This window comes from Narcine bancroftii, chromosome 1 (genome assembly GCF_036971445.1).
Source record: "Narcine bancroftii isolate sNarBan1 chromosome 1, sNarBan1.hap1, whole genome shotgun sequence".
In the NCBI taxonomy this organism is placed as follows: Eukaryota; Metazoa; Chordata; class Chondrichthyes; order Torpediniformes; family Narcinidae; genus Narcine; species Narcine bancroftii.
Genome location: NC_091469.1, coordinates 294,076,005 through 294,090,660, shown reverse-complemented (window position 1 = coordinate 294,090,660; position 14,656 = coordinate 294,076,005). Strand labels below are relative to the sequence as shown.

At 44.3% G+C, this 14,656-nt stretch overlaps 1 protein-coding gene across 6 annotated transcripts in view; it reads right to left on the bottom strand.

Moving 5' to 3' along the window:
- Window positions 1-792, bottom strand: part of nav2a (neuron navigator 2a) — a 411,462-nt gene extending 410,670 nt beyond the window's left edge. For all 6 annotated transcript variants that reach the window (XM_069904879.1, XM_069904824.1, XM_069904830.1 and 3 more), the window contains exon 1: window positions 363-792. In XM_069904879.1, coding sequence (XP_069760980.1) covers window positions 363-617 — 255 coding nt within the window. In that variant the 5' untranslated portion in view covers window positions 618-792. The remainder of the gene's footprint in view (window positions 1-362) is intronic.
- Between the last annotated feature and the right edge of the window lie 13,864 nt (window positions 793-14,656).

Genomic DNA, 14,656 nt, shown 5'->3' with positions numbered 1-14,656 from the left:
TCAATAGTGGTTGGTTCGAGTCCTGTTTGGGAAGTGGGGGGGAATCTGGAAAGAAGATTCCAACACCAATATTAGCCACAGGCACAAATGCCTTCAGACTCTGGCATGAGCCCAGCAACCTACCCTGCATACCATAGCTCCACATGTCACACTGACCAGCCAGCAGTCATCTCACAATGTGCCACTGACAGTGAAGTGTGAGGCACCTGGCCAAATGTGACCGATGGTGCGATACCACTGCTTCCCTATTTGCAAAATTAAGACGGGCAACATTGCATGTCCCTCTGTATCGACGCATTTTAACGCAACGTTCTCCTCCCTGTCAAGTGCGCTTCTCCGAGGGGTGTCAGAGCGATGCTGACCTGAGTGTCAAAGCCGTTTTCAACAGAGACCAGCTTCCCGTGCACGATCCCTTCCCATTCCGCGTCCAGTCCGCGTGAAGGCTTGAGGGGCACCTGGCTGCAATGGGCTGGCTTGGCCACCTCCGCCCTGGCCCCAAGCTTCAGGTGGCAAGGCTGCGGAGAAGCCCTGGCTGCGGCGTGAGGGATCGGGGGGGCACTGTGAACGGGCTTTGGCAGTCCCGACTTCATTTTCGAGGCCACGAGAATCGCTGGCATCTTTTCTGTTCCCCTCCTCGATGCGCCTTCGCCCTTACTCGGTCCGGCAGCGGCAGCGCAGCGACGTGCTCTGGAAGCCGTTCATCGACCAGCAGCCCGCACAGTGGGCAAAGAACGCTCAAGCCTCCAGTGCTGGACGTTGGATGGTCTCCCCCACCGTTCTGTCAAACAGGACTTTATTTTCTCCCCCCCCCCCCCTTCTGTTGGTCCGTCAGATCCACTCCTCCCTTTTTTTCCAGCACATGTCTGTGTTTTAGCTGCTGGCTGCAGGAAGAGACTGCACACTGTAATTTTCCACGGGGAGAGAAGCCCAGTCCGAGAGATCGCCCAGTTTCTCTTTTTGCAATCACTGTCCAGTCATTCCGCCTTCTTGTGGGGTGGTGGGGGGATCACTGCAGTCCAACAGACATCCTGCTATCGGCGACCCTTCAGCACACGGGTGCATCAAGTACAGAGTGCGAGTGTGCGGGTCAGAACGCCTGGTCTCCTCAATGCCTCAGCCCGGATGCAGATATGTTCATGACCGATGCCCTTGGAAAAGTGCATGGAGGGGGGGGGGGGGGGGGGGACACACGACAAGAATCTCCTCCGCCTGGACACCAGCTGCAAGTCACGTCGGAGAGCAAGCAGTGGGTCTCGCTGCGTTCCCGGGGTCCGCACACCTGAACTTCGGTGGATGGAGCTCACCTGAAAGGCAGGCACAGCTGCGCAGCGGTTGGGGGTGGGGGGGGGGGGGGGGGCAAATGCCTGCCGCAGCCCGATTCCTGTCCGGGGATTTGAAATGAGAGTCAAGCGAGGACGCCCAGCCGGGAGAGCTCATCCATTGACATCAGCACATTCTGGTGAGTGCGCTGGTGAAGCTGCAGTTGGGTCCAGGAGAAAGCAAAGGGTCTGAGTGGTGCAGCGGGAGCTTTTCATTGGCCCAGCTCTCTCAAATCAGGACTACAAAATTTCACTGCAAGAAGGGAGGGGCTAAATATTCCTGGCTAAAGATGGCATTCTTTTCTTGAGGCCAACACAAATAATGGCACCAATATTAGCCACAGGCACAGATGCCTTCAGACTCTGGCATGAACCCAACAACCTAGACGAGTCGTAGCTTCAGTGGGTGGCAGGGGAGAATAATTACGGAGTCTGAACGGGGCAATCCATCTATCAAGGCAAGACTGATCAGCCAGACAAGAGGTGAGGATGCTGCATTGAAAGTGAAATGGAAATGCCTCAATCCAACCCACCAACTCTAGCTCCAGAATTCAGACAGCCGATCATCCGTTCTGAATGGGTGTCAGTGAAAAGGAAATGCCCAGATCAGTCTGACAAAGGACATTTGGGTTATCAGCTGGAACTGCTTAGCAAGTTGTATTAAAATGTGACCAGATAAAATCCGATGCAGCTTTCAGTGGGCCCAACTTGATACTCATTTAGAACTGGATGCCCAAGTTATTTTTATGACAAATATAGCTTTGGACTTGCTCTTATTTGGCATTTCAGTCCTTTTATATAAATAGACTGTTGAACTTGTACAGTATTCCAACTGCATCACCATAAAACAAACTCTAAATTTCTTCTTATTCCTGTTTATTCTCAGTGTTCAAGGAATCTACCTTCAATTTTGAAAATGCTTCAGCTCGGTGATTCTTCAACTCAAAGAGCACTTTTTCATTGGTCTCATTGTATTTTGCAGCAGACGTCTCTGCAAGTTTCCCCTGATGCACTATCAATGACTCCAAAGACTAAAGTTACCTGACTGATAGGCCTTTATTACCATAAGCAGAAGGCACGCCTCATGTTGCTGTCCCGAGCTTGTCCTGGGGAGGGGTTATGGGGTTGCTGCCTTTAATAAGGCATTCAAGGGGGAGGAGCCACAGGTGCCATCAGCAGGGGGTGGGCCAGTCATGCACGTACAAACAGTGCTTCCACCACATTCACCCCCTCCTTTAAAAAGAAGTCCGGCAGGGTGAAGTGGGTTCCCTGTCCATCACTCCGGCTGTTGCTCAGCTGTTGACTCCTGGACAGTCTGGTCATTGTCAGTGGGTGGGGTGTCTGGCAACTGAACTGAGACATTTGGGGCGCAGCCTAGGGTAGGGTGACATGGTATCTGGTGGATGATCGTGGGGGATGGATGTACTGGTTGGTCGGCCGGAGCCCCGGGGTCTCCTGCGCACGCCAGGTCCTGGATGGATGCAGTGTCCTTGCATCCATCCGGATATGCCACAAAGGCATATTGGGGGTCGACGTGGAGATTGTGGACTCTCTCAACCAGTGGGTCGAACTTATGGCTTCTCTCATGGGCGCAAGGACTCTGTGTCCTTCCAAGACCTGGTGAGCACAGGAGATCCCAGGACTCTGGCCGACTAACCAGTACATCCACCCCTCAGAATTATGGGTGGGGCCAAAGAATAAAAACAATTTACAAAAGGTGGCGGCTCTGTGAGATTCCCCATTCTTTGTTAAAGGGGAAGACTATTGACTGAGAGAGCAAAAGGCAAGCTGGCAACCAAACATGCTCAAGTGATAAAGAAACTGCTGAGAGCATGGGATGCAGGGAAGCTCATTTGCTCCTGACAACCTCCCAGACTTGGTGCTGAAGTCTGTGCTCCAGAAAGAATAACACCTCAAATGAGGCTGTTCCAAACAACTCCAACATTGGTTTCCCTGACAAAAGTAGGAATTTGCCTCAGTTCAGTGTAAATGAGGGCAAATCCAATCCAGCAACTTACTGCTCAACATATAGCGAGGCTAGAGAACTATTAACTATTATTATTAATAACTTATGCAGCATTAATTGGTTTGGGGTCCATTCAGCACCATACCTGCAAAAGGATATCGCATTTCTTTATTTTGTTTACAATCTTTCCTTTTCATGCATTTTTTTTCCTTCTTGAGTACATTTACAGTTACTGATAATCAGAAACTCTGCTTTACCTGCAGTAAAAGAATCTCGGGGTTGTATGTGATGTCATGCATGTACTCTGACAATAAATTCCACCTTTGAACCTTAACACAGATAACTAGTCTGCATGGACATGTTGGGTCAAAGGTCCTCTTTCTGCGCTGTACAAGTCAAAGATTCATTCTAGAATGAGTAAAACATGGGAATTGCAGGTAAGGAGGACTATCCTACATATCAGGTGAATGACATTGTGGACACTTCATGGTCCCATTTTGAGTCAAGGAGGAAACTTTCCACTGTAAAGGAAGATGGAGTGATATTTTGAAGTCCATCATCTCAGCTCAACCACATCAAATGTAGGAGCAGTTCAGGGAATTAATCTTCCAATTACCTTATTTCAATCACGAGGTCAAAAGTAAGGCTGTTCACTGAAGATTCCACATTCAGCCCAATATGTTGTAAGCCAATACAGTACAAGATCAAAAGAAATAAATGTTGAAAAGCAATAAATTACAGTTGCTCCATCCAATGATGCTTGCCATCAAGAGTCTGACGACCTCCTTGGGCATTGAGGAGCATGAACATCCTGAAGGTCATCACTGACCAGAAACATATGGGCCAGCTCCACAACCCTGACATCATGCTGTCTGCATGGAGTTTGCCTGTCCTCCCTGTCACTGCAGTGGATTACCTCAATTGTTCTGCTTTTCTCCAACATCGTAAAGACGTACAGGCTGATAGTTAACTGGCCACTGCAAATTGACCTGTACTTATAAGTAGGTTGTAGGAGGGAGCTGATGGGGATGTGGACAAAATAAAATAGGACCAGTGCAAAGTGAAGCTTGATGGCAAGGACTTGATGGGCCAAGAGGACTGTTTACATGCAATGCGAATCTGGCTCCCAGAGCTGGTTAAAGGTTGAGCATTTTTCAGTAATGGGCGCACCTTCTGACTTTCAGAGCGAAACCAGAAGTACGATGGAAAGCCCTTCACCTGCCGAAGGGAATCGGACAACACACAAGAAACTCAGTAGAGGCCATCCCTGGTTACAAACGTCTGACTTATGGACACCTCTACATACAATTGAGCTCTTGTAATATTATTAAAGTCAAAAGACTGATGTACATACATAAGTTCATCCCTTCTAATAGCAGAACTACTTTTGGAGTGAAGTACAAAGGTCTTCAGGCACTGTGATAACATGTCTGTCCATGGTCTCATGCACTGCCAGACTGAGACCACCCAGAAAATGGAGGAACACCTCCTCATATTCCGTCTGGCACCCTCCATCCAGATGGCATTAACCTCGACTTTTCTGATTTCTGTTAGAATCCCCACCACCCTCTCCCCCCACATCTTCTTCCCCCTGTCTAATTTCTTCTAGTGCGCGCTCTCTCTCTTTTCCCTTTTCACTCTGTTTCTTTTCACAGAGCCAAAATCAATTCTCACCTTTCCTCTTATCATATACGATTAACACCTTTGTCCGTTGGTCTTGATGCCCCCTCCCCCCCACCAATTCTTCCCTCTTTTTTTACCCTAGCCTTTCATTCAGATGCCTGTCTTTTTCACTCATGCCTTAAGGAAGGGTTCAGGCCTGAAACATCAGTAATATATCTTTACCTCCTATGGACGCTGTGAAATTTGCTGAGATCCTCCAGTATTTACTGTGTTTTGAGCAGAACTACTTTTCCTTCTTCTTCTTTTAGCAATTGTCCTTTCTTATCAGTCAGTTCAAACATGTGCTCCTTGACATGGATTTCCAGTTAATTTCAGCTTCCAACATTTACCATGTTTTACTTCAGTAATGCGAAGTAAGAGATTAATGAAGGAAATATCATTCTACAAACTTTTTATGATAAAATACATTTGAATTAAAATTTTTAATTAAATTTAAATTTCAACCTATAGTATGATAACAGGCCCTTTTGGCCCATGAGCCCGTGTCTCCCAATCACACCTAATTAATCTCCATCATCGGTACTTTTTGAACTATTGGAGGAAACCAGAGGAAGCCCACACGAACACGGAGAGAAAGTATAAACTTATTGCAGAGTGCAAGGGATTTGAACCCCAATCCCAATCGCTGGCGCTATAACAGCGCTGTGCTAACCGCTACACTAACCACACATTTAAATGTTTTAAATTTCTGTTACCAATGAAAAAAAAATAGAGGGAGAGGCAGATCTTTCAAAGAGATTTTGAATGTTAAGCAGGAATTCTAACAACAGAGTTTAGAGCAGCAGAGAATTCTTTGGGAATGCTATCCAACATTCCTCCCTCATCCAACAGATGTAGTTGCTACTCATTCTTCTTTCAACAATTCCTATCTCTTTCGTCTGGTTGTTAGAATGTATGATACAAATATAACTTCCACAATAGCAAAGAATAGCCAATGGAAAAGTAAATCTCAATGACATCATTCTTCAAACTTCATTCCCGCAATGTGAGTGATTGACTGATTTTCCTTCAAACCAATGGGGCGGTGCCATATTATTGAATTTCACTGAGTGCATTTACTTCAAGAGTTGCTCACAGATCTTACTGGCTGTGGGCAAAAACAAATAAAACTTGCATTGAAAAAAAACATTACTACAGGGCAACATCCCAAAGTACTTGACAGGAGAGTTGTGAAACAAAGTGTGACACCAAGCCATCAGACATTGGCCCAAAGGTTTGTTCAAAAACTGGGGTTTGAAGGAGATTCGTCCATTAAGAGAAAGTCAGGGCAGCTGAGAGATTTAGGAAGAAAATGATAGCTCGGACCTTGATAAGAAAACCTGGAGGACTCAGAGACGAGGGATTAAAATCAGGGTTTCAGAATGGAAGGAACACTGAGATCTTTTTGAGTTATGAGGTGGAGAAAGGTAATATCGGAGGGCTGATTCAAAAATAAGAACTATCATTTTGGTTAACATTACTGGACTGCCAGCGATTGAAGGGTGACTGAGGAGAAGAGTTTTGGACCAAATCGAGTTGCTGGCAGGTGCAGCTGGCTAAGAATCGGAATAGTTTAGAATTAGCAATGGAACGAATGAGGGTTCCAGCAGCAGTTCGGCTGAGGCAGGGCTGCGGATGAATCATGCCATCGAGATGGAATTAAAAGGTACAAGATGCAAATCCCTCAACTCATTATGAAATAGTTCAAGGCAGCGCCCTGCTTTCTTAGTGAAGTGAGTGATTGGATTTTCTTGGCTTTGCAGGTTTTCTGCTCCTATGGCAAAGTCTGCAGTTTTTTCTTTGAACATAAATAAACCTTAACTCAAGAAATTTAAATAAAAGCAGCCAACCTGTCCATTCTTCAATCTCTGAAGGAAATGGAGTTAAAAATCAAATGATTTGTCTCTTTTATCTTGCATGACCACTCAGGGTTAAAAAACTGATACTCATGAGTACAGACAATTATTGTTAATGGTGACCACACTTAACTTCATTGGAAACCATCCTGACAACAGTAGCATTGTTAAAATTCTCCAGGTACTGTAGATCAGGACATGCCCACACAATATATTGCTTTGTACTGCAGAGTTGGCCTTCACTCTGATGTTAACAGTGCAGGTGTAATTCTGTAGCCTGATTCCAAAGTTGAGGTGAGCCAAAATAAATGGCATAGTGGAAAATAGACTCAAAGGATAAAAGTGTCTGTGTCAAAATGAGCCAGGCGGGAACTGCCAGACACAATCTTCCACCTCTCCTTCAGCGGACAGTGAACCTGCAGGACTGCCTTCCAAGATAAATACAGCCCGCAAGCCCACATGCATCACCAAGTACAATAAATAGTTTCACAAGCCAGCAGTAGTAACTGTGAACAGCAATGCAGATAGCCCCAAACTGACAGTGGTTATAACATTCACAAGGATATCTTCTATTTAATATGACATGCAAGGATGAGAATGGCTGGAAAGGAACATCCAGCCCATGGCACTTCACCTCTGGATCAGGATCCATGAGAAACACACAAGTAACTCATTTCTTTTTAATCGTATTACATCTTCTGTTAATCTTGCTTTCCCATCTATAATGAAAGATGCCTGTTTGAGGCAAAACACACCATGTCAAATTTACAACTATTGATTGATACCCTGAATTCAAACCTCAAAAATGTAAAGGGTTTGTGTTTGGACAGCACAGGCCAGAAGGGCCAGTTACCGTGCTGTACCTCTAAATTTAAAAAAAAACAACTTTTTTTTTTGTAGATTCATAGAGTTAAAGAGCACAAGAACAGCCTCTTGAGCCCAACATGTTTACCAATTAAATCACATTTGCCTGCATTTGGCCCATAGCACTCTAAATCTTTCCCATGCATGTCCTGAACATTGCAATTGTAACTGGCTCTCCATTTTCTGACAGTTCATTCCACATACCTACCATCCTCTACTGTGTAAAAAGTACCCCTTGGGTCCCAATTAATCTTTCTCCTTTCGCCTTAAATCTATTTTAGACTCTGGGAAAAGGATTCTGACTTTAACTTATCTATGCTCATCATCATATACCTCAATAAAGTAACAGCTCACCCTCCTAGACTCAAAGGAGAAAAGTGCCAGCCTATCCTTACAACTCAAGCCCTCCAGTCTCAGCAACAACTTGAGAATCTTTTCTGAACTCTTCCCAGCTTAATGACATCCTTCTGATAATTGGGCTGCCAAAACTGCATGAAACACTCCAAATGTGGTCTCATGAACATCAAGTACAGCTGTAACTTGACATCCACACTCTTGCACTCAATGCTCTAACAGAGCAAGGTAAATGCTCAAAGGCTTTTTCTCTTCACACTGTCTGTCTCATCACTTTCCGGGAACTGGGCCTTTCTGGTCAAAACATTCTTTAGGATCCAACCATTCTTTTAAAAAATATATATATTTTTAATAAAAAAAATTTACAACACAGCAGAAGCCAATTCTGGCCTTTAAAACCCACACCGCCAAATTACACCCAATTAACCTATAACCCAGTATATTTTGAAGGGCGAGAGGAATCCAGAGCACCCGGAGGAAACCCATGCAGACATAGGGAGAAGATACAAATTCCTTGTGGACAGCGCCGGATTCAAACCTGGGTTGCTGGCAACTTAATTGTGTCTCGCTAACTGCTGCGCTAACATTTACAATGGAAATCCTGCCCTGGTTTGATTTCCAAATGTATCCATTCACATTTAAATTCCATCTACCATTCTTTGGTCTTATTCCCCCAGTAGATCTAAAAGTTGTTGGAGTGGTTCTTAAGCATTGCACAGGAGAGGTTTAAAAATCAAATTTGTACTGAACCACATCAAGAGATCCTGGAGATATCAGTCCCTTTTACATCGAGCCCTCAAGCCAGCTTTCCTCTGGCTTTTATATCCTTCACTTACCTGCATGAACGCAGAAAAGGTGGATCTGTGGGTCCATTTTGCTCTGTGTTTTCTCCGCCTAGGGACCTAATGTCGGAGGTGGAGCGAAGTGGCACCTCCTCCTGCATAAATTGACGAGTGCTGAAACTGGCTCGAAAGGGTGATGATGTTAATCTTGTGGCTGATGATGTCACAATAACGTCCTCAGCCTGCAACCAAAGCTCGCAAATTTTAAAATTATCCATCTGCGAACTCGGCACTTAACCAATTGCGAGCCCGGGAACAAACTGGTTCTTACGAGCAAGGCACATCCAGCATGTCTGCAAATTGGGCTGATAGCATTCGTACCTGCTGTTCAGCCTCTGTTATTGTGTTCAGAGTGACTTCACTTCCCGGCGCGCATGTTTTAGATCACAGTAGAGGGCAGCGCTGCTATGCTTGACGTCCCGCCCCTTTTCCCTGGGTAGTCTGCTCGTTATGCAAAAGGACTCAGTGATCCACTTTCGGCGTGAACTGTGAATCCACCTTTCCGGTTCCCCTCTTACATAGATCATGAGTTGGGCAATAAGGTGGCTGCTCTATGTAAAAACCTCAATCGACAAAAAGCTTGGTTAAAGACACTGATTTTCAGAGATCTGCAAGGATGAAAAAGAGACAGAATACTAATTCCAGAAATTAGGAACGGGACAGCTGAAGATAGAACAAAACATTTATGCCTAAGAATTCAATGAGGGCAGATGCTTTGAATGGATGCAGCGGTGAAGGAGATTATGGAGATGCAGAGGGGCAAGACCAGATGATGTCTTCACCAGATCAAGAGCCAGTCTGAATCACTTCATGTCAGGATCAGAGCAGCAGAATGTTGGAAACAATCAAAGCTGGAACTACAAAGAACATAAATGTTTGCCTTCTTTCATAAGCTGTGGAATAGCTTTGTAGTCTTCAATTATTAACATGCATAGATCAGTAGTTTTCAAACTTATTCTTTCCACTCACATACCACCTTAAGTAATCTCTTACTAATGACAGAGCACCAATAGCATACCACTGAATACATTCTTCCATTGAGACGAGGCATTTTCCTGGTGATGTATGTTCACCAGCCTGTTCAATGCAGTTGACAAGATTCTAAATTATTTTCCAAACAGCTTTGTGCTGCTTCAGTGTCACTGAACATCATCTCTGGAGAACAATGGCACCTCCAGCATTATGTTTATGAAAATGAATGTGCAAAGCAGTCTGAACATCATGAAGATTTGGCCTGATATTCCACCACAAGATCATCTGAATTCCTTCCATGGGCTTTTCTTCAACCTCCTTTCAACATGCACTTTCCTCCCCACCAGGATTTTGATATAATCCATTCGTGGAGAAACCTGTCAGTCAACCTTCCAAGATGTAAAAATGAAAGGATGTGTATTTCTGAAAAAGCAACGGCATTCCATCCACAAATGACTTATTTGCTTTGAAGTTTTATGCTATTGAATGTTGCCTGCAATTTAAAGCTAAGTGATACACTGCAGAAACCAATGCATTTTTGGTTGCATGAGTTTGAAAAGGATTGATAGCCAGAACAACAAAACTGTCAAGCAATGTGCAACATACTTAATATTTCTTGAAATTGCAATAACGTGCAAAGAAAGAGACCTTGAACAGTGCATCAATTCTTGCATTTTGCTTTTTTTTTCAGATTTCCAGTGTCTTCAGCTTTTTGATTCTCACACACTTCTTTTATGCTTTGCTGGAACTTCAGATTCAGACTTCTAGCCTAGACTGGGTGTGGGACTTGAACCAATGGTTACACAACGCATCCACAACAAAATAGATAACAGTTCCACTAACTGGGGTTGAGAATAGGGAAGAAACAGATACGAACCTTTCTTAAAGGGGAGAAACCTGAACCAGGTTCCCAGAGTAAACCTGGGATTTGTTCATGCAGCTCTTCTCCAAGTGATGCATTAAGAGACCCCAGACATGAGATGAAAGGCTGTTTCTCCCTGAGTGGCACACGAATGGAACAGCCCTGCAAGCTTGGTCAAACATCACGCGTGATGTCTTGTCTTAAAGCAAATGCTCCATCTTTTGGGGCTGCACAGTTAGCACAACTCTGTCACAGCGCCAGCGACCTGGGTTCAAATCTGGCACTGTCTGTGAGGAGTTTGTACAATCTCCCCGTGACTGTGTGGGTCTCCTCCAGGTGCTCCGCCTTCCTCCCACCCTTCAGAAAAATGTATGGAGGGTTGTAAGTCAATCGGGTGTAACTGGGTGGCACGAGCTTGTGGTGAATGTCTGCCAAGCGAGCCTTGCTGTTCTAACATTGGCTGTGCATTATCTCTACTGTTAAGGACACTCCCCTTGGATATAACTGTATATGCATCTATTGTCTTTCATTATTGTACCATGAGTTTCTGCTAATAAAAGCCATGATTATTGTTTGACCACATTGTCTTTGTCTACTTCATCAACTGGCACTTCAGAGCTTGAGGGGCAGAAGGGCCTGTTTCTGTTCTGTATGTCCATACTTTAAAAAAAAGAATAAAAATTTCTAAGTGGGGCCGATACATGGCAGATCCAAAAGCAAAATCACAGACCTTGTTTGCCAATTTCATTGTCTCCAATTTTCCTTCACTTCATATTTTTTTCCTTGAAAATGGACTGCACAAAAAATAAACAAAATGGCACCACACAACCAAACGTCAACATTTTAAGGCAAGTACCAAATATCAGGTATGCTCATGGAAGTAGTCACTTCAACTGGATTAAAAGTTAATGTTCAGGGAATCATTCATTAAAAAATATTGGTTACCAGAGTAAATCCTGTCCACTGGAGATAGCAACAATTCAGAGGCCAAAGGAGCATGAATTCTGAAAATTCAAGCTAAAATTGTTCAAGTATCAAGTAAAATATTGAGTGTATGCATCAATTAATTGCTTAATTGCTTAAAGCATTAAAGGAATTCAGATGATCTTGTGGTGGAATATCAGGCCAAATCTTCATGATGTTCAGACTGGTTTGCACATTCATTTTCATAAACATAATGCTGGAGGTGCCATTGTTCTCCAGAGATGAATTTGAGGAGCATTGCTTAAAGGGGGCTCAAAGAATTATTGAGGACCCTTTCCATCCATCACACAGTATCTTTACCTACTGCCCTCAGGAAAAAGACACATGAGCATCAAAATCAGGTCAGCCAGGCTGGGAAATAGCTTCTTCCCACAGGCTATGACATTGATGAACAGTGTCCTGTAACCTCAGGTCTTTTTCAAATGAAACAAATAAATAATTTATATACGTGCATGTATGTGTGTGTGTATATACATACATGGTAGAGAAGCTTGTGTGGTCCTGAGATCGATGCCATCTGGACCTATGTTCCTGGTAGGGCCACCCGTGGTAGTAAGGTCAAAGGTGAGGTCCCTGACAAAGAACAATGCAACCAAGACCTCAATGGTGGAGCAGGGGAACACTGGCTGCAAAGGCTGCAACAAATCCATCAACTCCAATCATTGTGGTTTTCACACGATTGGAATTAGTTGGTTGATTTGTGAAGTATTGTGTGTTTTGTGCAGTACAACGTGAAGCATTCATTAAAAAAATACTCACAGGTGCCTCGCTCGGTGGGCCACTTTCCAAGATTGGACTCATAAGCCACTTGAGAGCTCATAAATAGATCAATGGAATGAAGACTATCATCCTCAACCATGAGGGAGAGCCAGAATAATGTGCACACACACACACACACACACACACACACACACACACACACTCAAAATATATGTGTTAATTATGTGCTGTATATTGTGTGTGCACCATGTTCTGGAGAAATCTTTGTCTGGTTGTGTACGTACAGTCAGATGATAATAAACCTGAACTTGAGCAAAGTGATTCACTTGTGCTTCGCAAACTGCAAATGAGGGAAATGGAGCAGAAATTGTAAACTTTGTTTTACTGCACTGAGATCACGCAAGCTGGCAGGTAATAGAAATCACTGAATGAAGGAACATGATAAAAAGATTGTTTTGTTACTGTGGTAACCAGAGACTCAAACTTCAAAGAGATGACCAGAAGATATACTGGTTGCTGATCCATTGCCATTTCACCCATTTCGACCAACTGCTGTGACACACAGGGGCATAGTGCCCAACTCTTTGACCCAATGTCCTTGGCCAAAGTTCACCCAACATCTTGAAGATTATTGTTTCTACTTTGGTGTTACTCTGAGTCCATCTGTTTGAGTGACCTATCTTCCAAGCGTTTCTTCTGTGTCATTGAGCAACCACAGAGCTCATCATTGGGACACCTGTAAGAGAAGGGCTTACCAAGTGGTGGAAAGTAGACGCATTGACAACAAAATTATGGTAAAAGGTCCCTGATCTGGTGCTTCAGTCATACAAATAGCCCACTCTAACCAGGCCTGGTGCCTTTCTGAGCTTGTCGTGTGGGAACACCACTGCTTGAATTGAATTATCTATTTTCATGTGCACCAAGATTCAGGGAAAAAATGTTGTTTTGCGTGCTATCCAGTTACCATCCATCCATATTGAAGTGCAGCAAATCGCAAAAAACAAAGCAAAGATGCAGGGTGCTCTGCTGCAGTCAGTCAAAGAGAGGAGGTCCCAAAATCACAAGGCAGGATATGGAGAGAGCAGTGCAAATGGTTAACTTTTATGAACAATAAATCCATTTAAAGGTCGGGTAGTAGCAGCAAAGAAACAGTCCTTGAATTTGGAGCTCCGTGTTTTCAAGCTTGTGCAATGAAGTGGCGGGGTGGGAGGTGAAAGAAGAATGTGCATTGAGGTGAGATGAGTCGTTTAATATGCTTGCAGTCTGGGGCAGTTTCTGTACCAAGCTGTGAGGCCTTTGGGCAGGATATTTTTGATGATGCACCTGAAAAACGGACACTTTGCTCAAGTTTAAGTTTATTATCCTTCGGACTGTAGATTCACAACCAGATGAAACAGAATGTCTCCAGACCATGGTGCACCCACATGCACGCACAAGACATATTTGTATGTACGTCTGTGTATAATACACACGCACAACACTGTGGCTTCGCTTTTCTCCGTTTCTGTCCCCCACAGTCAACTGTAGTCCAAAAATAATAAATGAAAAGTTCCAGAAATAAACAATTCATACATGTTAAATTGTTCTGAGTTGCATGATGAACTCATCCACCTGGGACGTGAATCATCCCTTTGTCCAGTGGATCCACGCTGTCTATACTACCCACCTACCCATTAGTCACTTAGTTTCGGTTTTCAGTTCAGCTGTCGTGGTAGCGCAGGGCTTGTGTTCAAGGAACTCTTACACATTTATAGAATGTAATACAGTATATTGTTATAATTGTTCTATTTTATTATTAGTTATTGTTGTTCATCTTTTATTGTGCCTAATTTATTAATTAAACTTTATCATAGATGTGTATGGATAGGAAAATTCATAGTGTATCGATTTCGGTATTATCCGTGGTTTCAGGCGTCCACTGGGGCGGGCAGGGGGGGTGAGTGCGCACGTGTGTTGTTCTGGAGGCGGGACCGTTTTATATTCAGGCCGGGGTGTAGCGCTGGGAAAACTGCCCGTTGCATGGGAAGCGCTGAAACAGCACTGGGAAACGGACAGGTGTCAGAAGCGCGAGGGCCATGCGCTGGATGCTGGTCGGCTCTTGGAGAGGGTGCCGTGGTCTCTCCACCAATCAGGAGAGCTGAAGGCCAGCCGCGGGAGAAGAGCGCAGCGTGCTGAGTTTTGAACAGGTCAGGTGGCTGGTTGGAGGGCGGGTGCGAGTGTGTGTCTGACCTGGGCTCCCCCAGTGTCCTTCTCAG